At 36.4% G+C, this 27,654-nt stretch overlaps 1 protein-coding gene and 1 long non-coding RNA gene across 8 annotated transcripts; one reads left to right on the top strand and one right to left on the bottom strand.

The window, feature by feature from the left end:
- Positions 1-1,087: 1,087 nt before the first annotated feature.
- LOC103185317 (RAB3A interacting protein (rabin3)) lies at positions 1,088-27,654 on the bottom strand. Of its 7 annotated transcripts, none has more exons than XM_007903742.2 (13): positions 27,362-27,654; positions 18,761-18,852; positions 16,642-16,905; positions 15,779-16,049; positions 13,793-13,888; positions 12,430-12,507; positions 11,242-11,439; positions 10,306-10,434; positions 9,738-9,850; positions 7,225-7,248; positions 2,882-2,981; positions 2,690-2,759; positions 1,088-1,491 (listed from the first exon to the last, which is right to left on the bottom strand). In XM_007903742.2, the coding sequence occupies exons 3-13, from the start codon at positions 16,878-16,880 to the stop codon at positions 1,409-1,411; spliced, it is 1,401 nt and encodes a 466-aa protein (XP_007901933.1). In that variant the 5' UTR covers positions 16,881-16,905; positions 18,761-18,852; positions 27,362-27,654; the 3' UTR covers positions 1,088-1,408. The 7 variants fall into 7 exon arrangements, with proteins under 7 accessions (XP_007901933.1, XP_007901934.1, XP_042191172.1 ...); XM_007903743.2 differs by having other exon boundaries at positions 27,508-27,654; XM_042335238.1 differs by having other exon boundaries at positions 27,581-27,650.
- LOC103185316 lies at positions 21,776-25,453 on the top strand. The gene is made up of 3 exons (XR_488624.2): positions 21,776-22,005; positions 22,519-22,604; positions 25,127-25,453. It is a non-coding gene; the product is annotated as an uncharacterized LOC103185316 (long non-coding RNA).

Raw genomic sequence — 27,654 nt, 5'->3', positions numbered from 1 at the left:
CAGCCTTCGAATGAGATGGTCAACCAAGGTCCCATCAGACTAGGTCTAGGACAGAGTTCCATAATGATACATTCAGAATTGTGGTCATCACACTGACACTGAAGACCACCCTCTTCAATAGCTTGTAGGGTGAGATTGTCACAATGTCGTGCAACATGCTGATGCTATCAAATAATAGGATTTTAGAAAAGTCTGTGTAAAAGGCGAGTGATGTTATGCAGGATGAATATCTCTCAACGAAGAATTATCCAATTCAATCCAACCTTTTTTTTTGAATACATATCATCAAGGAGACACTTTCAATGAAAAGTACTGCTTCTTTTTACAAATGAATATTTTAAAATGTTTTTGTGAGATGGAAAACTGCTGCTAGCCGACACCTTCAAGGTCTTAGTCAACCAAAGAATTGTTCGTTCCTGGATACCAACCCAAAAGCCGCTGTTCATTCTCTTACCCAACAGCAGTCTGCACTCTGAGTTGCTACCCAGCAAGAAGGACACTATATAAATGCATCTTGTTGTTGTTGTCAAGAATGTGGAGAGAAGAAAAAGCATGAAACCAACTGATGCTAAATATGTGAGTAAAGAAGCATATCATAGGAAGGAGAGGTATAGCATATTTGAGAAATAGTATGTTCACCCAGGAGGTTATATAGTGCACGCTCAACAAATATCTCGGTCAACAACTATAATATTATTTTTTCGAGATCAATTGAATGATTTCAGTGTTTCTTTACACTGCAACATTTATATATGGATTACTTTCATATCCAGAAACTAGAATTTACCAGAACAATTATTTCATTAACACCTCCAATAATGCAGAATCAACGCAATCATATTAGTTTATTTTATTGATGTAAATTTACTGTAGATTTGAGTTACTGCTTAACCTGTTCTTAAAAAGTGTGCTGAGTTTATTTAAAATGCACATTTGTAATTAAACTAAACCATTGCTGACTAGAGTTCAATGATGGAAAGTTTGATTTAATAATCTGAGAAGAAAAGTAAACACGTGGTCAAATAAGTTCAGAGAAACTGCCCTTATGAAATTAAACAGAAAATAAATACACAAAAAGTATTCAATCTTTCACAAAACTGAGGTCAAAATTTATTTCAGCAGCTCTCATTACACCCACAAACTCATTTTCTATGCAACGCCACTGATACAGTTGTAAATGCTCAAACAGTTCTTAAATGCCAAAAGTAAATGCTTACACCAAAAAAGGAGTGCTTTTAGTTCCTTCTCACTTTATAGCTATTACAGCACTTATTAAGTGCAGCTGTTGGAAAAAGCTAAGGGATTGTTGACCAGCGACAAGGAAAATAAATATTAGGTACAATGCAGTTTTTAAACCACGTTAGTATTGATCACTCTTTAAAGCTCATGCATTTTTGTGACTTGTATCTCAGAGTTCCTCCTTGTAAAATCCCAGTTTGGCTAGTGACATTTCTTTTCTCAGATGCATCACTTCCCAGAACATCTGTTCAACTGTAAAAATAAAAAAAACAGAAAAGAACTTCACAATTAGCATCCATCACCAAATTGTTTTAAATAAGAAACACCGGCAAACCAAATATTTGTCATAATTGCTACATAATCATGCAAATATACAGTAACAATTGGACACATTTAAACAATCTAAAATGGTGTGCAATTTTAAATTATGTTTACAATGTTCATTCAAAATTCCTGAAGTATGTTCTTATTAAACTTGCTCTGCAAAATAAATAAATGGAGCTTAGCATTTATATTTTTAAAACAATTTAATCACATACTGGCCATAAAATATTCAATACCAAAATTATGTAGTAATATAAAAACTATTATTCAGTAACAAGTTCACATATCTTTGGAGGGATTGCACAAGAACATTAAATGTTATGGATGAGAAAAGGCATTTGGCTCATTGAAACCGATTCCTCCAATGGTACTAATTACAACCATAAAGGGATTAAGAAGGTTGTTGTTGTTGTTGTTTGTTTTAGCATACTGTTCTAATAACTATTTTCCAGCCAAAATATCTGGTACAAATTTTGTTTGGTAGAAATTGCCTTTCGAAAGGGCAATTCTAAATTACTTATAAAATTAATTTTACAAAGATATACTGCACTTCCTATGAACAATATATAACTCAGTTTAGTGAATGTGCTTTAAGTAAACAACCTTCAAGACAAATATTTTTGTTAAGGCTCAAAACTCAAAATATCTGTTAGTTGCATAGATTTGGCACCAAATCAAGTAGGATCTATTACTAGTATGCCAAAGACTTTAAAACACAGTAGAAAGAAGAACACATAATGAAGCATTTATCCAAGACTTTGATGTCAGGATTAAAATAAAGCATTTTGAAAGAATTAAGACAACTTGGCTTAGTTTTTCAATGGAGCACAACACAAATTTCCTCTTCACGGTAGTGATAAATCAATCATTTGGGGGATATGCAAGTGCAAAAAGAATTATATAAATCCTATGTTCATGAAGTTAGTCGAATAAGATTATACAATTTCATTTTGAGACAGCTAATTTCTACTGTACTTTCAGGGAAACAATGGGTGAACCCCTTCAGCTCTTTAGCCTGTTATACAACACATTCTTACCTACAGTTTGGAGAATTCATCAGTAGCAGATACCCAAATGTGGTTTTAGATTTAAAACGCAATTATGGTTCTCGAGAATGATTACTTACCATCCTGTTGTTTAACTAATCCCTGCTGAATATACCGAATATAAGTGAAGAAGTTGCATACAGACATAATCTAGAAAATCAAAAGTAACGTTCTTAGTTTACAGACAAGATGTTGTAATAGATTAGCTATCAGTATTTTCTCAAGAATAAAATAACATCGGATAAATCACTGAAGGATTTATCATCACTTACCCTATATCTACAAAATGGTGACACATAGTAGTAGCTACTGGAATCCCCTAATTTAATTCGGTGTTTACAGGTTTTAGTTTGACCACTCAGAGCACACTTTCTGTAAAAGATAATTGCAGAACATTAAAGGTTGATCAGAATCAAAGTTATACTTAATTACACAATTCTGATTAAACACAAAATGATTAATTTGTAAATTGTAAAGCTATTGCTTTTTTGTCTGACACACAACACCGGTCAAACTAAGGCAATAGATGCATGAAGTTGTTCAATATCAGATTTAACTGCCACACTGAACTAAATCTAACAAGAGATTATGATGCGTGATTATTTCCGCTAAATATATCCCAGATGGAATGAAGATTTAATACATTTATTGAGTATAGTTATTAAACATCAAGATTTGATGTCATGTCATAGAATTTGCAGTGTCTTTCTTTCCCCTCTTGGCAGATAGTCTTTTTTGGTTTACTGGCATGTTTTCCATGACATTTTTGATAAACAATTAAACAACAGTTATATTTGATAGTGCCTTTTATGTCAGGAAGGTGTCTCAAAGCACTTCACTGGATATATGGTAAAATGCAGTCACTGTGCATTTCGTAGACAAATGCAGCAGTCAACTTGCACGCAGCAATGTCCCACAAACAACCATGAAGCGAATGACCAATTTTATTTTGGGCATTGTTGGCTCCAATTCTCTTTTCGAATAGTGCCATGGAATCATTAACATCCACCAGCACATGCAGATGGGATCGCGAGTTAATATCTTATCCAAAAGACGGCACCTCCGACAACACAGAACACCTTCCAAATCGCATTGCAGTGTCAGGCTAGACAAACCTTTTTGGTTGGCCAACAAAATAAATGTTTTTGATTGAATATGTCTTGACTTATGCCATAAATCAAAAAATATTCAATCAGGAAAAAAATGGAAATGTAACATGAGTTGAACACGGACTCACCAAGACGAGGCCAAATGTTTTTTGCAGGGAGGGACATATGATCACAATACAAGTTCACAATCTTCTGAATCAGAGGCTAGAGTTCTACCAACTGCACCAGACAGACATTAATAATATTTTTTGCATTTGCTATAGCTTCTTTCATCTCAGGAGGAAGTCTTGTAGCTCTTCACAGGATATAATATAAAGTGTAGTGACTGTGCATCTTGTAGGCAAAACCAGCAGCTAATTTGCACACTGCAATGTCCCACAAACAGTTAAAGTGACTGTCCATTTTTATTAAGGGCATTTTAGGCCAGGACATCAAGAGAAACTTCCTTCTCTTTTCAAATAGTGCCATGTGTTCTTTAATGTCCCCCTGAACAGTAGACACAACCTCAGTTTAGCTTCTCATTCAAAGTGCTACCAACTGAGCAAGGTTGACATGCAAATCTAAGTACCATTTGGCACCTTTAAAATACTTAGCATTTAGGTGACAGTAGTAGAATGGACTGGCTGATATTGGATAGGTTTGCGCACCCAGATTGTTAGTATAATACATTTTATCTTTGGGGAGTGGAAGAAGAAGTGGAAGCAGGATGGAGGGTTTATGTAGAAATGAAGGTAAACAAACTGGTTGAAAATTTACAGAAATAAATGAAGAGGAAAGATAGCCTAATGTTTTGTGTGTGACCTTTCTTCAAAGCTGTTAGGATCGAGTTGGAAAAAAAGGTTTTATAGGTCTGCCTTAGACAAGTCTGGACATGCCCAAAAAAACAGGAGGGAGGAGAACATTTAGAAATCATAGGCACAAAAAGATTAACGCAAAGCAACAAGTATTTTGAACTGACTGACAGAGATAGGAAATACTGTATACAATGCAACAGTTATCTCAGACAGAGGAATATGTTTGGGAAGTCACAGAATTTGTGTACTTTTCTGTGCCGTAAAATACTCTGTTGCCTTGCAATATTTTAATTTTTAAGATGCAATAGTAAGTGTCACAGCAAGTATTTTAATTACATCAAAAATCCTCCTGTATAACTATACTTGTGTAACTATACTAATCATTTATATTTCTCACATCTCCCCACCCTTTCATAGCTGCTTATTATTCATCCAGTATATAATTGGGCAGCATATAACTACATGTCTCTAGACCACATGGCTCTGCAGATCTGTCAACAGGAGTTGAAAAATTTGAAGGCCATAAGAGAACACATAGCTCATAATGCTGCATGTTGCTGCTTGTCTGCAAATGGAAACACTTGTATCACAGAGGTGTTGAGTAAATTATTAATTTAGACTTTAATAGGTCGCAGGCAAAAATATTTTAGTATAACATTCAATATAATTTACGCTTATATAGCACCTTTCATGTCAGGGTGTATGCCTCACAGCACTCAACACTGCTGGCTGGGCACCCAGAGGGAGAAGCCAAAGACAACTGAAAGTGCAGTCAAAGAGGTACATCTTTGAAATAACATTTTTATCAACAATAGGTTTACAACATTGAGCAATCAAGCAGAAAGCAACATTAGAATGTTTCTTATTGTGTGGAATAGTTAACTTAAAACAGCCTGATGGGGGAAAAGAGTGGGAGAAGAGAAAAAAAACAGAATAGTGGATCCTCTCAAGATCAACTCCGGTAAGACCAAAAGAATAGCAAACAAAATTATCTTTATTCCCTGCGACAAGTCATTGGCAAATTCAATGTCATTTAAAATACCCATTTATTCAATGATTTATATAAAGACTAAATTCTATGCAGTCATATCTCAATAAATGAATGTAATGATTTACAGGAATGTTACTGATTACATATCATGGATACAATCTTCTCATGTTCTTAATCAACCTGATCTCTGTATATGGAAAGAATTTGCTGTCTTCCACAGGGAGAATGGGAAACGCTTTGAAGCTTTGTCCTCCAAAAAAACCTTTTTTTGGGTCAGTGCTGAACGTGCTTGTTATCCTGAGTTCCAAGATCAAGACAACAATGTTTCGGGGAAAACATGCACTTTGTTCCAGGTAGATAATCCTGCAGATATCACTTGGGAAATCCTCCCAAGTTCATTTGAAGGGATTAAGTAGCTCCACTTTGAATCTTCCTTTCATGATTCTGCACCAAATATAGCTACCATGAACTCTCAACAGGAATTGCAGGTGTGTCAAGGCTGCTGGGATATAAACCACCAGTAAACTATGTACTTTAAGGACTATGTGGGTCACTGTACTGTATTCAGTCCTCCATCTGTATTATCATATTGATTTAATGATCAGGTAAGGTTAATCAAGTTAACCAGAATCACTGTGATTTCCTGACTGAATCTTGCAAATATCCACCCCTCTGCCTGAGAATCACGCTTGACAGCCATTTCTCTGGGTCCACAAACATCTGCCACTGACCCCCCAAAGCCTCCAATCTTGCTCTGGATACAAGGGGTATTTTTAGATATCTTTATCATCTTGTTGGGAATACATTCCTTAGGCTCCGTGTTGCAACGTTCTGAAGCTCAGTGTAGTCAAGCAGAAAGTTTCCATAAGGTTCCAATGGTACTTGTGGCAGATCAGCACGGCATTAAATCAAGAAAGAAAACAAACCAAATACGTCATGTATGTGTCTCACAACTGTGATCATGGTCAACAGGTGTGTAAGTATTTGCTGTGAATAGGCTCTTTGAAGAACATGGCAGCTATGGCTTACACCTCATGGATCAATAGCTACATGGCTACACTCGTACTCCTGGGTCAATAGCAATCCCTATAATGGAAGCACTAATCGCTTTTTTGGTCAGGCAGATGTCTGACACATGCAGAAACCCATCACCATGCTTGAGTATCCAAACCAGAAAGAGTTTCATGCATGCCACTTATAGATGGAAATTCCCATGTTTGGACTGGAATGTGCACTCTCTCTCTAAAACCAACAATTAACCAAAGATTCTGAAACATCCACTCACCTAATTGCATGATTTCCTCCACAGAAATTACCACCCTCAAGTACAGAAATTAACAAGGCTATTTTTATTGGCTATTTGTTTGCTAATGGTTATATTCAGGCATCAAGCTGACAATCACACTTTTTTAAAATGCTGCAGTAGTACAGGGCTCTAAAATTAACACTGGTTTCTCATTCTTCACTACAAATTTGAGACTTCTCAGATTCTGGCTCTGTTTAACTAAACATCCTACAACCTCAATGCTGAGCCCTGTAACATCATTAGGAAGTAATCTAGCACAAAGAGGTTTTCTACAGAAATGTTCTATTTTAATAACTCACCTTGGAGGTGTATTAAGATCAATTCTGGTTGGTTACAGAAACAATGGTCTTAACGAGGATTTGATTTTAAGAGTATACCAATTGTATATGAAAAGTGCAGAAAATGGCTCACTTACGTTACAATTTCAGCTCTCCATCCACTACATAAAGTGAGAGAAAAAGCATCAGAATGCATTGCAACAGAAAAAGAAAAGCAGCTTCAGCAACAAAACTTAATAAAAGATGAAAAGGAAAAGTAAAACACAAAGATTTGCAACTGAAATTTTCAGTGTTAAACTACAAGGAATTTAAGTACTTAGCTAAATAAAAATTAAAACTATTCAGAGAACATTACATGCTACAGCAATGGCTTTCTTTATTCTTTAAAAGATATTAAACCTCCATACAAATTGGAATAATTTTGTCCCATCCAGATAGGTGGATTCACCTCAGATATAATAATAATCCTGGCATTTGATATAATGCCGTATCACATCACTGAAACATCTCAAAGCGCTTCACAATAAACTGTAAAGTGAATTGACTGTATATTTTGTGGGTGAAACATGTTCGCTTTTTGAAAAAAAATGTGCTTTGGGATACAATGCTGCACTCTGCTGTGTATAAGAATCCTGTCCTGGGAATACCACTGTTTAGTTTACTTGGAATTAGCAGGAATAAGATCCAAGCATTTGCAAGAGTACAAAAACTTTTCCAAACTACACTCAAGATTAAAAAAACCTAAGGTTAGCCAGGAAGGTCCTTTGCAAAGAATGAGTGCAATCATACTTATGACACATAATCTAACAATTCTACCTATTCATTCAACCTTCAATCATAATCAGGAAGTAATTCTTCAATATGCAAAATGTTATGTGAAGTTCCAAGACAAGTGCTCGTCTTGAACTGACCTGTTGAGACAATACTTAGTGAAAGATGCATACTTCACCAGGTCACTGACTTGCAGGTGGCCTCTGTAAATACCTTCCACACTCTGGCCCTAAATGTGACTGACTACTAATAAATGTGCTAACTTCGGTTTAAATAAGTCTACCTGAATTTTGTTTACACATAGTGGCAAAGATGATGATGTAGTCACAAGATCGCTGGTCGAGTGTTAAACATGAGTCACCCTAGGACACAGAACTACTTTATACTGGATGCCATAGGAACTCCACTCCCTTGTTTGGCAATCTACTGCAAACTGTGGTTTAACCAGTGACCTTTAGCTAACTGGTTTTATACTTAATGACATTCCTCTTTCTATTTTCTTTTCAATTTAGGAGATTAATAATGCTTTTGTACCAAAATGCATCAAGATGTCTCTGCACAGAGACAAACCGAATTTCCTCATTCTGGTAGCCAGGAACACATTTCAACTCATAAATCAATGGTTGTTATGACTACAGGAGGCTTCCTCTTCTAAAAAAAACAATACAACATGGAAAGCAAATGAAGACAAATAGTGCATGGGCTAGTGACTGAAAACTGATGCAAAATTGTAATCCTCCCCCTGGGAGCTGTCAGACTGTAGGAACTTCTGACAAGTATAAGTTTGCAGGGCAACATTTCCCTGTTTGAATCCATATCAATCCACTTAGTTGTTTGTATCTGGGATCCAACCACGTCATTCATCAAGATCCAGACTTTCAATTGGATGGAAAGTGGCATATGAAGATATTTTTAAGACATTGAAAACTTAAAACATTTACAGTAGGAAAAGCTAAAAGAAAAGCATTTAAAATGTACTTATTAAAATAAGATTGTGAAATAGCATTAAGCTGCAAGTAAAAATGATTTTTTGTAAAGAAAGAGTAGAATTCCGAAAGGGATTATGAATAACAGGGCAAACAAAACCATTCCAAGTCAAATTAAGTCTTACTTTGATTTTAAGACCTTGTATAATTGTATAATCAGTACAGGTTATGAATTTTCCCTATTTCTGTGTTGATAAGGTAAGAATTTGAATTGATACCCTCAATCATTTGTTTCAAATACTCAAAAGCTCCTCAGTTGTTTTTTGTTGGTATTGTGCTGTTGTAGTCCCCTCGATTGGTACAGGGCACTGATCAAGATATTCTTTGACATCCTGGGCTTCACCAACAATATAAAGATTAGACAGTTTATTCAGACATCCTTATTTATCCAGTCTTTTTAAACCAGTCAAATAGATGATATGGAAAAAGCAATTTATCATCTACAAACATCTTCACTAAAAATTATGCAGCACAACTCTAGATTTTTTGCGGTGGCTTGCATTTAAATTCACCCATAAGCAAGGGTGAATTTAAACACAAGGTTCAGATGTACAACCATCGACAAAGAACTAGCAGATTTAAAAACATGTTCAAAGAGATAAGTATTAATATAGGCACACGATTCAAATATTTCCCACAAAGTATTGATGCATAAGATTGTGGGATCGTTCAAACTCCACGATGCTACATGGGAAATACACGCAACACTGTAACAGGTCATTTCAAATATTTAGCTATTTAACTGTGTTTCAGCATCCTGTGTTCAAAATATTTTCTATTTTAACATTTGCAATTTACTGCTAAATGTAACAAATTCCTGTGTGCTCAATGTTTGGGTATTTTTAGAACGATGCAAACGTTGTACATTCCAAAACTGACTCTGTTAAACTTACTTGGGTCCACCACACTCCATTGCAGAAGCTTTCACAACGGGAAGAGACTGAAAACCAACCGGCTCAATGCTTAGGGTATTACTTTCCACAGCTTCTAGAATGGTTGAAGCCAGCTACAGAAAAATTCAAAACAATTCTCAGAATGTCTCTGGATAATAAGTGTATCTATGGAACATTATAAACGAATCAATTATTTTTTCATCATTCATAAAAATCCCAATATGCATCCAAATTGTGAAGCTGTGAAAATAATTTCTAGATTCTTCTAGAAAATTCTCATAATACTACAACTGTTAGTTATGCTAATAATTCCTCTTCTGCTCCCCACAAATTGTAAATCTCCACAGGAAAGCCGACAATGCTGACTATTGCGTTGCATCCAACTTTCTTAGTTGCAGAAAATATCATATCTACCCATGACAGGAAGCAGTAATGTTAATTTTGCAACAACCCTTCTCTTTCCAGTCAATAACTGACTAAATTCAATTGAATATTCAAAATTGGACCATGATTGCTATATTCTATCCAGCTATGCTGAAATACATAATTGATTAGCATTCATTCTTACCTCACTTTTTGAAAATGTTAAGCAAGGATAGATGTCTTCTTTATAGATTCTATCTAAAAAACAGCAGGCTCTATCCATTGCAGGCTCTTCTTTCCACACTTTAAATTCACCAAACAGAAGCAAATCAACCTGTACAAATGTTTACAATAGGTTATGTATTTGAAAAGGTTGGGCTTTACATTTTCCAATTTTGAATAAATGTTAGAAACAAATAATAAATAAACATTGTTTAAAAAAATTCTCAATACCCATTTGAAAAAAATCAATATCTATATGATACAAAATGTTTTATATTATTTTAAATAATGGACAAGCATTTAACTGAACTTTGAATGAACCTCTTCTTCTCAGATCTGGCTTCAGGGGAAAGAGTGTTCATCTTATTTCATAAAAAGGTATAAAGTAAATATAAAGGAAGACATTCTATGCCATTATAATCATTGCTTTATGCTTTATAACTCCAGGTCAGAGGCAGACAGAAAACAGATGCTATATCTTTAAATTTCATCCAATTCATATTGCTACATGAATTTCATGTGAGTAAGAGAAAATGAATTGTACAGAAATCTATTCCCATTCTACCTCAGACCAGTATTTAGTGTATACACAAAGAAATAAGGAATCCATAGCATTTCAAGCAAATAACATTTCCATCTAATATAATCTCAGCATTGTTAAAAGCTTAAACAATTGCTATGCAATCAGAGTTTTTACTGCCTGAGTCCTTGCCTTATGGTAATGGTTTTAACAAAATCTTGTATATCTTGATGTGTTGTAACGCAACAGGAATCTTTTCAAAAGCCAAGGGCCCACCTATCTCTTCCCTGTCATCCCTATCGCAGAAAATAATGTATAATATTCCAACTTTAAACAAGTTTGGTAACCAGCAGACTACAGCTCGGTCATTGGCTTATTTTACTCAACATTAATACTCACCTCCTTGCAATCCCTTACAATAGGTTGCATCACATTCAGTTCTTGACTATTGCTGAGCATAGCACTTGTACTTTTATTTCGGCCATGTCCTTTTTTAAAAGGAATTTTTACACTGGGCTGGAGATCCTTGGAAGGTGAAGTTGGTGATGATTGGACCAGAGTTTTCAAAGCTGCCACTTCAGCTTGCAGTACATCAATCTTTTAAGGAAATCCAGAATAATTTGGTCACAACATTACCACTGAAGTCCAATAATAAGAATTGAACATATGTAATAAATAAAAATATTTGCTATAAAGCCTTATTAAGTCAAAACACTGCTTTATGGTACTTATTGTTAAATATAGTGACTATTTGTATATGAATGCAGCAAACAATTTGCTAGGATGTGAATGACCAATTTTAACTAGAGAATTGTTGGCATTGGACTTTAGGAAAAACTCTTTTTCCAAAGAGTGCATGGATCAAGGTCCACCTGAACAGACAGACAAAACCTCTGTTTAAGGTCTTAACAGAACTCCAGGGTCAGTTCAATCTCAATGACCCTGATATGGGATTGGAACTCTCAACTTTTTGTCCCAGAGAATGCTACCAGCTGAGCCAAGCTGACAATAAATGTACGCAATAAATTAATTAAACTGTGAATAAATAGAGCAACACAATTGTCTCTTATATAATTAAAACAAGATCAAGTAAAACAGTTTTCATCCAAATAGAATTACAGCATCTCCGATCCAGGTTAAGTTCAGAGCCACAGAGGTCACCTCTGCACAATGAAAATGCCTTGCATCTAGACAAGAAATATCAACACTTGACATTCCTTTCGCACCATGAATGCCAGATTCTGATGAGCCTTTTGTTAATATTTGCATTCAACAAAAGCTCTCAAAATTGAAGTTGCCAAACTCTCCTTAAACCATAATAAGGAGAACATTGAAAAGTTATAAAACCATAATTATTATACTCAGAATTTACAATTCACTCAATAGAATTTTAAAATAAAATTATTTAGATCATGGATTCTACAAACTATTGAAAGTATTCCGTTACACTTCTCATACTTCGATTCATAGCTGTGCAGCTGAAGATATTATACATTAGTAGTTAGTTATTCAATTTAACAAACTGAAGTGTATCAGATATGCTTCACTTTTAATAAAATCTTTTTTTTAAAAAACAAAAGTAATTACCTTGCCTTGTGCTTCTTTTAACTGTTTCTCTGCTGCAGCTTGTTTGACATTTGCTTCTCGTACCATTCTATGAGCTTCCTTAAAAGTAAGGGCACAATCTGAGGAGTTCTTAAATCAACATTATTGTCATATTTAAAGTTTTGCATTTTGGAGAATTTACGAATTGTATGTTTAAAATGGGGTAAAGTTACTCCACAAAAGTAAAATTAAAGTGTATTATTTCACTTTAGATCTCATCCTTTATGATGTACAGCAAAACATTTTCTGTATAGTTCCAAAAATGTCAGGATTCAAGATATACATATTATATATAATATATATATGTATATATAGATGGTCCTTGAAGGAGGCAAGGGAGGGGGCCAGGTGGAGTGACTGCGGGATGGAGTTCCAGAGGATGGGGCCAAAGTGGCAGAAGGCCTGCCCGCCAATGGTGAAGCAGGTGAGAGCCAGCGGAGGGAATGGGCAAGATGGTAAGGGGGTTAGGAGGCCGTGGAGGTAGCGGGGAGGAAGGCCATGGAGGGCTTTGAAGGTGAGGACCAGGATCTTCAATTGTGTCCTTTGTGTGATGGGAAGCCAGTGGAGTTGGGCGAGGATGGGGGTGATAAGAGTCACGGAACCTGGTGAGAGAGAGGTCACGGGCTGCAGAGTTCTGGATGATCTTCAGCCTATGAAGGGAGGGAGGAGTTGGGGAGGCCGACAAGTTTGCAGAGTCAATCCTCGATATTATAAATGTGTATATGAGGGTTTCTGTGGCCTGCGTTGTAAGACAGTGGCGCGGCTGGACAATGTTGTGGAGGTGAGGGAAGGCAATAAACAAACAGTAACAAGATAATATGGTAACCAATACTATGGTAAAATATGATGTGGCAAAAATACACTTTCAAACAAAATTCCCACCAGTAAAACAGAACTAGGACGGTCCCAGGGTTGGCAGCAAGTTCAACAACAGAAATGGAAAGTGATGATTTTTATGTGCTGCACTTACCATTTTCTTCCTTTTGATATTTCATCACTATCTCTAAAAGGAACTGGTGTCATAAGATCAATGCCATTTATAAACAGTGACAATGAAGAGAATGAAATAATACTTATTCAGTCAATTAAAAATGTGAAACTCTGGAAGACAGTTTTTCAACCAATCTTTATCTTCCAGTTCCAAGCATTTAAATGTGAAATATTGCAAATCGAAAAATTGTATCACTACTTTAAAATAAATCTTTGAATTTGTTCCAGCACCTTGGGACGTCCTCCCAACGTGAAAAGTGCTGTACAAATGTAATTTGCTTTTGTTGTTGTTCAACAGCAATTATATTCAATATGGCCAAGACTACCATATGATTACTAGTTGCAAAATACAAACCTCAAATAAACTAGCTGTAAGTTCTTCCAGTTCTTGGCCCAATTGGTCTCTTACTTTGGATAATCGCTCACATTCTTCATCTTTTAATTTCAGTTCCTGCAGTGAATGATAACTGGATTATACCAAAAATATGTTGCAACTTTTACTGATCTGGTACTCACAAATTTGAGCAATCAGGTATTTTGCAGTTTTATTCAAAAGTTTGAACATTTGTTTTTAATATTAAAAAAACTTCAAAATGACAACGTTTGCATTCAATTACCTTCTGTACACATCGCTCATAGCAACACAAGACTGGACAAGATTATTATGGTCAATCTGACTGGTCCCAAAGGAAAACATTTAAAAGATAATCTTACACTAATCAATCTCTCATACACTTCAACTGAATTCATCACCAAATTGATATACAATTCCCTTTTGTATTTGTTGACATTATCTTCCTTCCTGGGTAGTACATTCCACTTTCTGCATAAAATAGTTTTTGTATTAAGACTGGCAGTCATGACAGTCAAATACAAAATGTGTTTGAAAACCACCCCAGCCTCCTGATAATACAGTAAAATTGAGTTTTCAAAAGATTTTTTTTACATGAATACGTTTACCATAACTGCTTGAAATACGCCACAGTCCTCAGGGAGGAAAGGCTATTCGGAACAAACTTCCTAAATTAAAATTAATCTCAAAGAATAAGATGCTATTTCAAACATTAAAAATAATTCAATAATAATTGATAACTTGTAAGTGTGTCAACAACAGTTACAGTAGGAATCATGAAGTAAATGGCCCATTTCTGTGTTATATCATTCTGTGCAACAACAATCATCCTTCCATTTGATATAACCCATTATCACATTGGAAATATAAATTAGATTCAATATAAGCAGTGACAAAAGAAGCACAGATTTATTTTTGACCGCCAACCTTGAGCCTTGTTGTAACTAAGCACTGCTGTAAAATAATATTTCCATTTCATAATATTGAACCGAAAAATACATTCTTACACCTCGTAAGAATATGTATGCAATACCACATTGGTGACTATAATTGGTCTGAAATTACAACTGAAAGGAAGATGAATGACTCATGAGTTGTCAGGAGTGTCTCACCAGTTGTTCTCATCAGTTAATGAAATTAGCCATGCGTGCTATACCTTTCAATTCTATGGTTGGTTCTCTCATCCATTTTTCACAGTTGGTTTGCTATTTAATTTTTTCATAGTTTTTGAAGTATGAACAGGTGTTTTTCTAAGAGCAGTTTGCACAATGGTGGATATATAAAACAATGAACCATAGTAGACAATTTGTGGCTGCAGGAGTTAAACCAGATTATCAAATTTCTTTGACAATAAAATGTATTTATGGACTTCTGTCACAGTAAGGAAGGGTTCTTTACACATACTGAATGTGAAAAAAAAGATATTTTGCCTTCCTGCTCGTGCCTTAAGAGTGCAAGTCATCAGTTTTGGCTATAATAGCTTTTCCTCTTAAGGAGCAATAGAGCATGGGGGAAAAAGATCAGAGGGAGACAAAGCCACTCATGTACAAAATCGCAATACAATCTACATTGTGCCAATACAATAAGTATTACAATACTACAAGTAGCAATAGTTTTGGGAGACAGAGGGAAGGAGAAAAGAGGAGGGAAGGGAAAAACAAGTAATGAACTTCTTATTTGCTTTACAAATTATTTACATACTAAAACCAACTTATTGGGTCTTTATCAGCACTTTATTCACAAAAAAAGTTTTTAAACTTTTGCCAATACCATCTGCTTTTCCAAGTACCTTTTTTTATTAAATCTACTTTCCATCTCTTTATCCATATCTGTTAAAATGTTTACTCCTTATGTGCTTATATAGTTCCCTTTAGAATGATTTTATATGAACCTTACATAGAGTATAATGTACGTATAATGTATAATGGAGTATAATAGAGTATAATGATAATACTTGACTATCATGACAACTAAGCAAAGATTACTTACCCTCTGAGCCTTAGCAAGTTCTTCCTTTAACCTTTCATAGCCCTTCTCCCTTACTTCCTGTACAAATGGGCTCCTCAAATGAGATAGACTGTCTGTACTTCGCCCAAGGACATCTTCTGATCCTTCCTGAACTTCATTTGCTACACCTTGTAAAAATTCCACCTCTGCCCGATGGCTAATGTTCTCACTTGATCTGTCCTCTTTTGCTGGGTCATGCTGAGATCCAGATCTTGCATATGATATCGACATTTGATTGTCAGAGTCATTTGCACTGTTATGAAGAAAAAGAGAAACTATTTCAAGAAATCAGATTAACTTTTGACATCAGTATGTTGAACTTATATTTAGTGTCTTTTGAGTAAAAGTCACAAATTTAGTGAAAACGAATCATGCATCAACACTTGGAGTACATAGGACAATGTCGTTGGATTCAAATGAAATACTAAGGTTACAAATTAATATAAGAACTGATTGTAACATTATCAGATTACAACATGTGATATAAAGTTGGTTGATAGAGGCATTGCCTTGATAATTATTGGAGAAAAGGGACAATATTTTCTTTGAAATTATGCAATCTGCATCAGCAACCTAGAGAACTACTTTGCATAATAAAATCATCTAGGCACCTCCTTAGAAGGCTCAATAAGACAAATAATGTACTATGGTATAATTTCTGTTTCTATGCAGATGCAAGAGTTTTTTTTAAGATTGTATTATTTCATTACGTCATAGTAACATCTAAGTTATAATACTCTAGACTAAAAGTAATTCAATAGCAAAGTAATAGACAATCATAGTGATAGACAATCATAGTAATGCCCAAATATCAGTTAATAATCAAACTTGCAACACAATCATACCTGACATCTCTAAATTCTCCACTGGCAATATGTTTAGGGGATGAATAAATTGGTTGTGTTGGAAGATCTTCAGCATTCAGTGCATTGGGTTGGGCTGGAGTTGAGCTCACCAGCGAGAAAGGTTGGTAAGGTAGCCCTTCGGTTTCTGTGGCCTCCAACTGCGACAGAACAATGAAATCCGGAGAGGAAGGTGAAGCTAAGTTCACTTCATGAAAGCCTTCGAGGGAGTCACTTTCCATAGCAAAAGGTTCATTATATGGAACTCTGTAGTAAAGAACAAGTTAAATGTACATAAAATATAATAAAGAGTGCAGTTAAAATAGATCATCAATTGCACTAATCAGAACCCAAAACACTATCAGTAACTATTGTTTCAGTACAAAACAGCTGTATTTGAAGCTAGTCTTCCAAAGTGGCGTGTATCATTGTAATGCTTTTTAATCTTATTCTTTTTTTGAATTGCTTATTTATAAGTTAATGACATTAAAGTAGCTAGTTGAGGGGAGAGGAGCTTATCTATATGGAGTCCTGTAGCATATTGGGTAGAGCACTCGCCTCACAAGCGAGAGAACCCAGTTTCAATTCTCGGGCGGGGCGAAACCTTAGGCAAGTTTCCGTACTCCACACACATGCCTGTTTAGCTAGCAGTAAGTCGCTTTCCAGCAGTAACAATCCCATAAAAAACAAAATAATAATTTGGTCACTCAATCCACAATTGTTTATGGGACACTGCTGTGCACAATTGGCTGCCGCGTTTTGCCCACAGTCACTACACTTTACAGTATATTCTGTGAAGCCCTTTGAGGTCTCGAAGATGCGATAAGGCACTATATCAACTGCAAGTATTAGTTTTTTTTAAATAATAAAATAAAAACCCGCCTATTTTTCAGAGTCTTTTATCAATCAAACAATGGGAAGAGGGAGAGAATCAACAATGAACTCAATCCCACAGCCCCTCCACCTTGCCCACTCCCTTGCCTTCTTCAAGACCTGTCTCAAGATCCTCCTCTTCGACTGAGCCTTCGATCACCCTCCTTTCCTCTCTGCTCTCCACCCTCCCAAATTCCAACCACCAGCTCGGGTCCGAAACACTGATTGCCAGCACCTGGGACATTTCCTCATTGCGAAAGGCGCTATACAAATGTAATTTTGTTATTATTGTTGTTGAAAATCAGGATTTATTTTGGAACGTCTGCTTAATGCACAAACAATAAAGCACATAGTCCTGAAACTGGCTTGCCTGAGATTTAGCACATTGTGCGCAGAATACCATGATTGACATTGCAGCAATATGGATCTCATAACGGATAAGCATTCCATTTAAGCATTTTGAGACAACTTCCCGATGTGAAAGGTGTCATATAAATTGTATTGTGTTCTGGGAACTGGTTTAACCACGCATTGTATGGAGCACCCATTCCTGGGACTGGTATTGCAATCAAGTGGGGTTTGGGATAGATGTGTATTGCCAGAATTGTCTTACTCAAGGACCTATAACATTATGCATTGATTCCGAAACTTGCATTGCAGCGAGGTGTGATTTAAGATATTGGCATATAACCAAACCATAGTAGGTGAATAGTTTTTTTTCTTAAAAAACACCAATCTACTTCCACCATTAAAACACAATTATCAGTAAATGCCAGTTTTAAAAAAAACTTTAGTGGCCATTATATAGGATAAGTGAACAGTGTCCGCCAAAATAGATTAAATACATAAATGTCATTGAATAATTGCCAGCATAGTCAACTGGCTTCAAATCACTAGATATGGAGGACAGCAAGAATTTTGGCTGCTGACTTCCTAGTGTTCACGTTGGTTTGCATGGAATTCACAAGTCACTTTATATGAAGTCTAAAACCACTCCCACCAAGAAACCCGAAGTTAGAGAAACTTCTTTCCAGGGATGGAAAGAAGGTTCCCAGTTCTGAACTCAGACTACTTTGTTCCCAGGAGAAAAGAACTTGTAAATAGGCTTCATTCTTTTCCTGTAATTTGAACATAAACCTCTTCTTTATTTTAAATTGCTACAAATTCGTAATTTTGCTTCAAAAGTCTCAAATGCCATTTTTTATTAAAATTACTATATATATGTATGCATAGCAGAAACACAACTTACCATAAAAAATTGATAAGTTTCACTATCCACTGTAGGTCAGCATCTATCTTCGGGTGATGTGCAATCTTACAAATTTTGGTCCATTTTCATAACTATAAAATAATTAAATTTTGTATAAGAGTAATAATAAATGTTACTATCAAACATTAGCCCAAGTAATTATATTCAAACATTCTTCCTGATGCTGCTAATCAGTTACAGCATAATCAAAGCAAACACACAGCATCACTACTTGATTCAGTTCACTTGCATTGTTTAAGTTCAGCCATTACTAAATTAAACAGAAATTTGCCCCCTCTGGTTTTCAACAATGGATGCAGTGTGAACCGCTGAATAACACTAAAACATTCAAAGCATTTTCTCCTCTAGCTCAGTTGGAATTTCATTTTCGTGAGCCTGAACTGCATTTTGCAGTTACAGGTTCCTATGCCTTTTAGGGAAATCTATAAAAAAGGATTCTACTTCTAGAAATCTGAAATATAATTAGTTGCATACGAGTCATTAAAACCAGTTACATTTTTAAGTTATAAAAACAGTTTACTGTCCTCATAGGTTGGTTCACAAATTGCTGTGGTTTTCTTTGTATGGTCTGAATTGAGGTATGACCCTTTTAATAGCGTTTCAGTACACATTATTCCAAATTACACTATTTGATTCAGTACACATTATTCCAAATTCAAAATCTATGTCATTACCCTGTATAACAGTTCATCAAACTCTGTGGCTGCATTGATGAACTCAACTAAAAACAAGTTTAAATTTCAACCTTAAAGGGTTTCATTCTTCAGTTTCTCCTTGAAGAAACAGCATGAGTTTTCACCAATCAAGAAAACAGATGCGTGACCTAGACTACTTTTTTCTATTTAAGTAAAAGACACAAGTCAACTAAAGTCTTTTTTATCTATGAGAAATGATTTGCATCAAATTTTGAATCATAAAACAAACTTAAGAATATTGATGCTTAAACTTATTGAAAGCCTACCTCAGGAGCAACACTGAAAAGAACACAACCATGAACAACAACAACTAACAAAATTACATTCGTATAGCGTCTTTCATGTCGGGAGCACGTCCCAATGAAGATGTTAAATGTAATACCTTCTTAAATGCAAATAACTGAATGAAGGTTAAAAAAGGGTGGGAAAATAAATAAAACCACTCTTTCCCAATCACAATATTCCATTTATCTATATTATTATTGTACTAATAAAACTACAATGTCTGTCTATCTGCATGCGCTTCAAGAAGGATCTCAATAACCGATTGACATAGAGACATGATTTATACCTCAACAAAATGCTTATGCATTTGGGAGTGACATGGGCATATTTATTTTCCGGCATCTCCTATCGTTCATGAGTTATGACCTAAAATGTATTTCAGTTTTGCATTTTTTGTTGCAGTTACACCTGGTGGCCGCCAAGCCAAGGCGCTGTGGCATCGTGCGTCACAGAGCACCTACGCGTGTACTCACACACTGCAGTTACACCTGGTGACCAAACCGGCTGACCGTGGCGCTGTGGCATCTTGCATCACAGAGCACGCACACAGCCAAGCGGCGGCGGGAACACAATAAAGAACACAGACGAAGCTAAGCCACAGCAACAACAACAAAATTACATTTTTAAAGTGCATTTCATGTCGGGGGGACGTCCCAGAGATTACAAATTATACATTTATGTTTTTTGTTATAAAGATGCCTAAGTGAAAATCAAACATTTCAAGGATAAGTAAAAATGCAAGACAAAAGAGAGAAGGCCCATTTAACAAAACTGAAGAACAAAGAACATTGCGGCTGCACTTCAACGCTAAAAGAACTGCAACGGCACAACAAAATGAGTTACCCACTCAAAGAACCGCACAGCCAAAATGAGTCCTCCCACAGGAGTCCTCCCAGATGAGTATAGATAAAGATGAAATGTCTGACTGTGTGTCAATCTACACTCCATACTGGATCTGTTGGTTGCAAGCGTAGCTGCAATGGGTACAGCCTGTATATCAATAAGCGTACCTGCAAAATGTTGTAATTTTTGACAACATGGGATTAAGATATGCCAAAGACACCAATGCAACTAAAGGTTTACTGCTGAAATCTGACAACATAGCAGATAGTACAATCAGCTGTCCTTTGCTGACAGCTGAAATTGTACTCTAATGATTCTATTTATGTGGAATTTGAAACTTGACTGAGAACTAATGCATAAGGGATGAGCAATAGGCTCCTAGGTCATTCCACCAACCGACAAAGCCATCCAGTATTTACAATGCACATGCAAAAATATGCTACAGGGAAAATCTATCAGCACTATAATGCAGCAGCACTGGATTCATAGAATTGACCATAGAGCACCGAAGCTAACTGCCAATAGTGTTGAAGTTTACGGATTCTGCTTGAATTTCCAGCCATCCTCGATACTTTGTTTGCGCCCATACAGGTCAAATGCAATTAACAAATAAAGGTGCACGTGTGGTATCACAGAATATGGTTTGCAGTAATTACTGAGTGAAATAAATCATTATCAAATCCAGGGCAGTGCAACTAAGGAGCAATGCTGATGGCATTCAGGAAGTGTCACTGTCTAAATTTGTCTACAATGCCACCTGTCGTCATTCAATTCCTGCACGTCTAGTATGCCCTGCATAGTGAGATTTATTTACATTCCGTAACATAAATGGCAATTTGAAATCAGCTGGAGTAAAACCAAATTGAAGTAATGCCTCCATTCGTCCTATCATGGCTCTCTGACTCTCACAGTGGAGCTTAAAATTTGTCCAATGCAAAGAAAGTGAAATATTCATATTTCAGAAGTTCAATGAAAACTTCCATAACAGTGACAAATTTTGCACATCAGGTTGCGGTTTAATACATTTTTGACATTATTGAATAATAATTTGTGACGCACATAATGGAGGTTTGTAATAAATGTTTCTCAGCAATGTACAATTTAGAACTCAATATTTTCACAAAACATGCACTAGATTTGATTGGTGCTTTCTAATTTTACACATCGCACTTATTCAGGAAATATTTTAAATTCAATAAAGGTTACATTCACTTGCCACTGAAATGGCACAATGAAATCTCTGTTTGAAAATCCAGCAGCCAATGGGCTTTACAGTTAAATTTGCCAGGGGAAAACAGACATTGCTTGGTTGTAATAGCTGGTAGCTGGCACTAACTTAATCTGTCACATTTAGAACTGGATATTCCAGCGAATTCTCCACCCTCTTTCCCACAGAAAAAGGTAACGTTCCATTTTTGCTCTTTAGCCGTTAATGTGATTCAACTGTACTGCTTTGCATTTTTGGAATTGTCAAATGAACAACTGCACAATCACATTTAATGAATAGAATGGCATAAGATTACTGTATAATGTTTCACTAATGTTCATCATGGCAATGAAATCCACTTTAGAAACTACAGCTTACACTATTATGAGATACAATATTTTGAAAATTACAAAGAATACTCCTATTTGGAGAGTTATGGTTATTACTTTAAAGTGGATACCATAAACTACAAACATTAAACAGACACAATTTCCAAATGTTAGCAACACTGATGATTGTTTTGCTTATAAAGGAATCTAAGAATCTAACAAAGAATCTTGTATAGTTTATGATATTTTGTCTTTTTAAACTACCAGACATTGTGCATCTTCTACTAAATAATGTAATTGAAAGGATAATGAGAATGGTAGAGCTATATGAAGGTATATCTGCTTGGCTAAACTCAATACAGTTTTTCTTTATATCAGAAAGCTGATTTGGACATCGGACGAGAACATGATTGTGATACTCTGAACTGTTAAATAGTTTGATGCCGTCCACCATCTGAACTCAGGTATGAAGAATACAATCAGAATCTGTCAATTTTTTGTCAATCAGAATCTGCCAACTGCTGAGGAATAGTATTCCAGCAAGAAACAGTGCTTTCAAGGGAAGTAGAACTGAGAAATAAGAGAAGAAATTGACAAGCAAATTGTAATTGAAAAGGAATGCTGACAGTGCCGATAATCTCTATCCATTGTTAAAAATCTAAGTTTCCACTTATTCAGCTTTTAAAAAATGTTACTTCCCAATACCTATTCCCAAACACCCCAATTAATTCGTTGTCTTATCACTGACTTTCAGAATTCAAAGAGAAGGAATGATACAGATTAGTTTAAAAAATAAAATGGATTCTGAAAGTGGTTTTCAGTTTATCAGGAGGCACATTGGTGAAGTCTGCTTTTTTATCATATAATTCTGAATGACATTTTAAAGCTTTTGCTGCTTTTGCCAGCTGACCCTGAAGTGAAAAGCTAAGATGCATTTTCTCAAAATGAGTTCTCTCATTAGTGGAGCTGAAAAGGTTAATGGACAATGGGGAAAAAGTATTTTTTAAAAAAGTGAAAGTGATCATTTTGTTATGAAAGTACTATTACTAAAAAACACTCTACACAAAAGAAAAAAATTGGTAATTAAGAATACTAATAAAATAATGTGATTGTGTCTGAAGTCATAATTTCAAAAAATTCTCACCAGTTACAGCTACCTATTAACTAATTTGATCAAGTCATTATCATAGCTTCCAACACATTAAAAACGACAGCTGCCACATAAACTTGCGTGCTCTCTTTATTTATTCAAAAGCACAAAGTAAAACGTAAATTATTTACGCTTCAATGAGGAGCACAGGCATAAACATGCCTCCATCAAATAATACAAAGGGGTAGGTTATAAAACAACTACATTATTTCACAATAAATGTTATTTCAAGGTGCAATACATCTGAACAATACAAAAGCGATGAGTGTTTTATCAACGCATTAATATTCCTTCAAATTCATATCTGTACTTCTAGCAATTCTTAATAAATGAAAAGGCAAGTGTTTTAAAAAAAAGATATTTTACTGAACATCAGTGCTGGGGAAATTAATGGAATTTTTTTTTGCAGCATTAACATCAAGCACTCCGAGGTCAGGTGAGAGGAAAGCTCCTTTTACATTGTTCCAACAATGAATAGTAACCCAAACCTCAGAAGACTGCTGCTGCCTAAGGCATCACTATGTCACTTCCATTCCCACAACAGTCGTTTGTACAGTTTCTAAGTAAGAGACTGGCAATTCCAAACAAACGTCAAAAATAAGGGTGAAAAATTGTAAGGAAAATGCTCCCAAACCGGTATACAATTTCAGTGATTTGAAAGTGAAAGTGAATTGCTTTTTTCTTTAAAACTCAACAAGTCATACTCCCCCCAAACCTATGGCTCAATTGGTATAGCCAATAGCCATTGTGAATTGAGTCATACAGACTGGAAAGTTCTGAGGTTTAATCTCTCTAAACTCGTCTATGAAGAATGGATAGAATAGCAAGCTTAGTGAAGTACCAAGATGCAACTAACACGCATGGAACAATACACCGACATGACTCTACCCCTTGAGGAAACTGCGCGGTGGGGGAAATTGAACGACAAATAAAAGACGGCCTCATCTAAGATGAACAGTTCAGGGAACAATCTATACAACATTCGCTTATCTTGGGCATTTTGTAGTCTCTCCCCCAACCCCACCAGAATTTCAGCAAAGGTGTTTCAGTTCCTAGTTGCAGAAGCTCTGCAAAGATTATCACTTAGAAGTCAGCCAACTAAATGATGTATAAATCATCAACATGAAGTGACCCTTTGCCACAAAGAAAACCTTTAGATACCATCTCTTTCACAAATACGGATAATAATTTTCCAGGGATAATAATCCTTAGAAAAAAACAATAATAATTTGGTTACTCAATCCACGACTGTTTGTGGGACACTGCTGTGCGCAAGTGATATGACTAATACTATGGAGCATAAACATCTATCATTAAAGCAAAGGGAATCGGTACATGCAGCTCTTTTATATAAATTATCAGGTTATTTACTGCAATGCCCACATTAAGGACAGCATAAACTCTAGCATGAAAGGTGATTTCTGATACTATATTTGCATTAAAGTTAAAAAAAGCTATTTAGTGCGCAATTGGCTGCGAGTTTTGCCCACAAATATACAGTCAATTCACTTTACAGTATATTCTGTGAAGCGCTTTGAGATCTAAAGGACGTGAAAAGCGCTATATCAAATGCAAGGATTATTATTTTATTATTATTATTTCATACTTGCAATTTCCATTCCAATGTTACATTCAGTTCCAGCAACTAAATCAGGTCTAACTCCAAACAGTAGTATATTTTAAAAAATCCAACAAATGTGGAAGCCTAACGAGTACATTATAAAATATAATTAATCACAAATTATTATATCTTTCTCACAAATGGGTTTATTTCTAGTGTATTACTAATGATCAGATGGTGATTTGCTTTTCAAATACCAGATGCTTATTTTCCAGATGAATTAATGCAAAATCTACATCATACAATGGATTATTTCAAGAGAAAGCTGAAGTCATTTTGATAAATAATGACTGCCCAGGAACCCTTATAGAATGATGAACCTTCCAACAACAAGAGCAGCGAATGTGCACAGAAACAGAGTACTCAACATTACCAGAAAAGTATAACAAATAATAAATCCATGATGATGAATAAAGGCTTCAAGAAATCATGATTCGAATATATTTACCAGGCTCTTAAATTCTTTGTAATGATCCCCAGCTGATTTCTTTTTAACCAGTTTATCACTCATTATGCAATTAGACTACACAGAAAGCAAGTGTCCATCAGTATTTGTCACTATAACCACTGACATGAAAGGTTCCCAAACTGAATGAAACTAGTTTCAAAGTCTATACTGAAACTATAAAAGCTATGTCCCAGTAACCAACTGTTGATTATCATTCAAACTTGCAATGAATATGTGCCATTCTTTAATCTGTCAGCGTGCATCATCAAGCATCAACTTAAAAAGACTATTCTTGGTTCATGTCGACCAACGCTCGTCCACTGGATGAAGGAAGAGTAAGCGATGGAAACGAAAATAAAATTGTTTCTAAAAGAACCTTCAAAGATGCACATATGAAAATAATCATAAAAGATTACAGGGCAATAATGTCAGCTGTGTGAATTTCCTCTGAATCACATAGCAATATTATTCTGTAAGGTTCACATCACAATAATATCAATAACTTCAGTCCTAGTTTCATTGATGAAAAGCAGTTTTTGTTTACTGAGACTATATTTAAAAAATATATAAACAGTAAATGGTAGAGCATGCATGTTTCAGGGTTTAAACTACTTAAGGTTTCATCTAATAAAATTAAAAATAAAATAAAAATAAACAAACAAAAGTTTATTGGACACTCCTTGTCCCAGGCAATAATATCTCAATATAAGTAGTAACTCCAACAATATCAACTGATAGTAGAAAGAGAAATGTACTTGGAATTATTGCATTAATATATGCAGAGTGGTGGGGGGGGGGGGGGAGATGTTTATGCTGACATGGATTGAGAAGATTCAGGAAGACAGGCAGATGGTCAGTCAGCACCTTTGTGGATCTCGGGGAGCAAAGCTTCACCAGCATACAACTGGGCAGAGGATTAAAGCTGCACTTTCACAGGGATCGCTAATACTCACGATGCTGCTGTCAAATCCGGTCATTTAAAACAAACTCGGGATGGCTGATGCCCAGAAAAGCGGCATCAAGGGTGGTATGAAATAACGTTTTCGTTAAAACTATTCAGCATAAATGTACGGTACGGGTATGGCGCAGCGCTGGTGGAGTTGGTACCTTCGCAGGTTTACTGCTACAGCGCTGGGTCTAAAGTGAGGTTGTCGGGCGCCGAAAAAAAGAGAGAGACATTTGCCTAAGTTGCGAGTTCCCCTCCATCTCACCTTAGATTGCAATCCCAACCTTTCGCAAAGGAAACCGTCGGTTGCGCACCAACTCTTTCAGCAACACAAAGCACAGTGAGATTTGCGAAATCCTATCATTCTTATTGGATTAAATCCAAAATCCCTCGCTCGCCCCTCTGACCCACTCGGGATTACCGAACCCCCCGATTCTATCCATTTTCTAGACGATGCCCGAAATCGGGGTGGGGGGGGAGGGGGGGGAGTTATTGTGAAACGTGCATCTTTTTAAAAAATAAGTCAAAAAAAATATTATTATTTTTTTTTGGGGGGGAGGGGGGAGAAGGGGGAAAAAAATAGCTGCTCACAAACATCTCAGGAGCCAAACGCTGGCAGCTCGCGAGTTGCTTCGCTTTAACGCGTACGGTTACTTCGCCAGTGGGGCCGGATGCCGCCTAATTCCGGCCTACAGGAGCCGAACCGGGAGCCGTCTGCACAAGGCCGGGGGGGGGGGGGGGATTCGGAACGACAACGAACGGGGAGGCGGACTCGTCTCGTCAGGGCCGACCGGGGGGAGCTGGTGACCTCGGCACGGCAGCGGTCGCAGTTTTAGCCCTGGAGAGAAATGGTCCACGGCTGAGAGAAGCCGCTGCCCCTTTAACACCCCCCCCCCCCCACTCACTTCCCCTTTAAACGGGGGGGGGGGGGGGGGGCGCGAGCGCTGCGCCCGCGATTTGAACGCCGGCGGTTTGGAACCAGCGGCGGTTAAGTCGGTTGGTTGGTTGGTTGGGAGCCGCGCGCGCTCCAGGTAACACGGACATCACATCACTCACCTGACGGCCCGTCCCCACCGCAAACACACACTCACTCACTCACTCCTCCCTCCGCTTCAAACCAAACTAACAGCGGAACTGAAACAACGACTTTACATAGATGTATGTTTTAGTTTCACCTGTACTGTATATACACACACACACACAGTCCGGGAGCTTTTAACTTTACTCCATTTCTCCACCTGCCCCTCGCTCCCTCGCTCGCGCTCACTCACTCACTCACTCACTCCCCACAACTTCCAGCAGCAGCACCTGCACCGCGGCCACTGCGCGTGCGCCGCTCTTTCTCCCCC

The sequence above is a fragment of the Callorhinchus milii genome, unplaced genomic scaffold, assembly GCF_018977255.1.
Source record: "Callorhinchus milii isolate IMCB2004 unplaced genomic scaffold, IMCB_Cmil_1.0 Scaffold5, whole genome shotgun sequence".
Taxonomy (NCBI): domain Eukaryota; kingdom Metazoa; phylum Chordata; class Chondrichthyes; order Chimaeriformes; family Callorhinchidae; genus Callorhinchus; species Callorhinchus milii.
The sequence above is the reverse complement of the archived record's forward strand: the minus strand, read 5'-3'. Positions and strand labels throughout refer to the sequence as shown.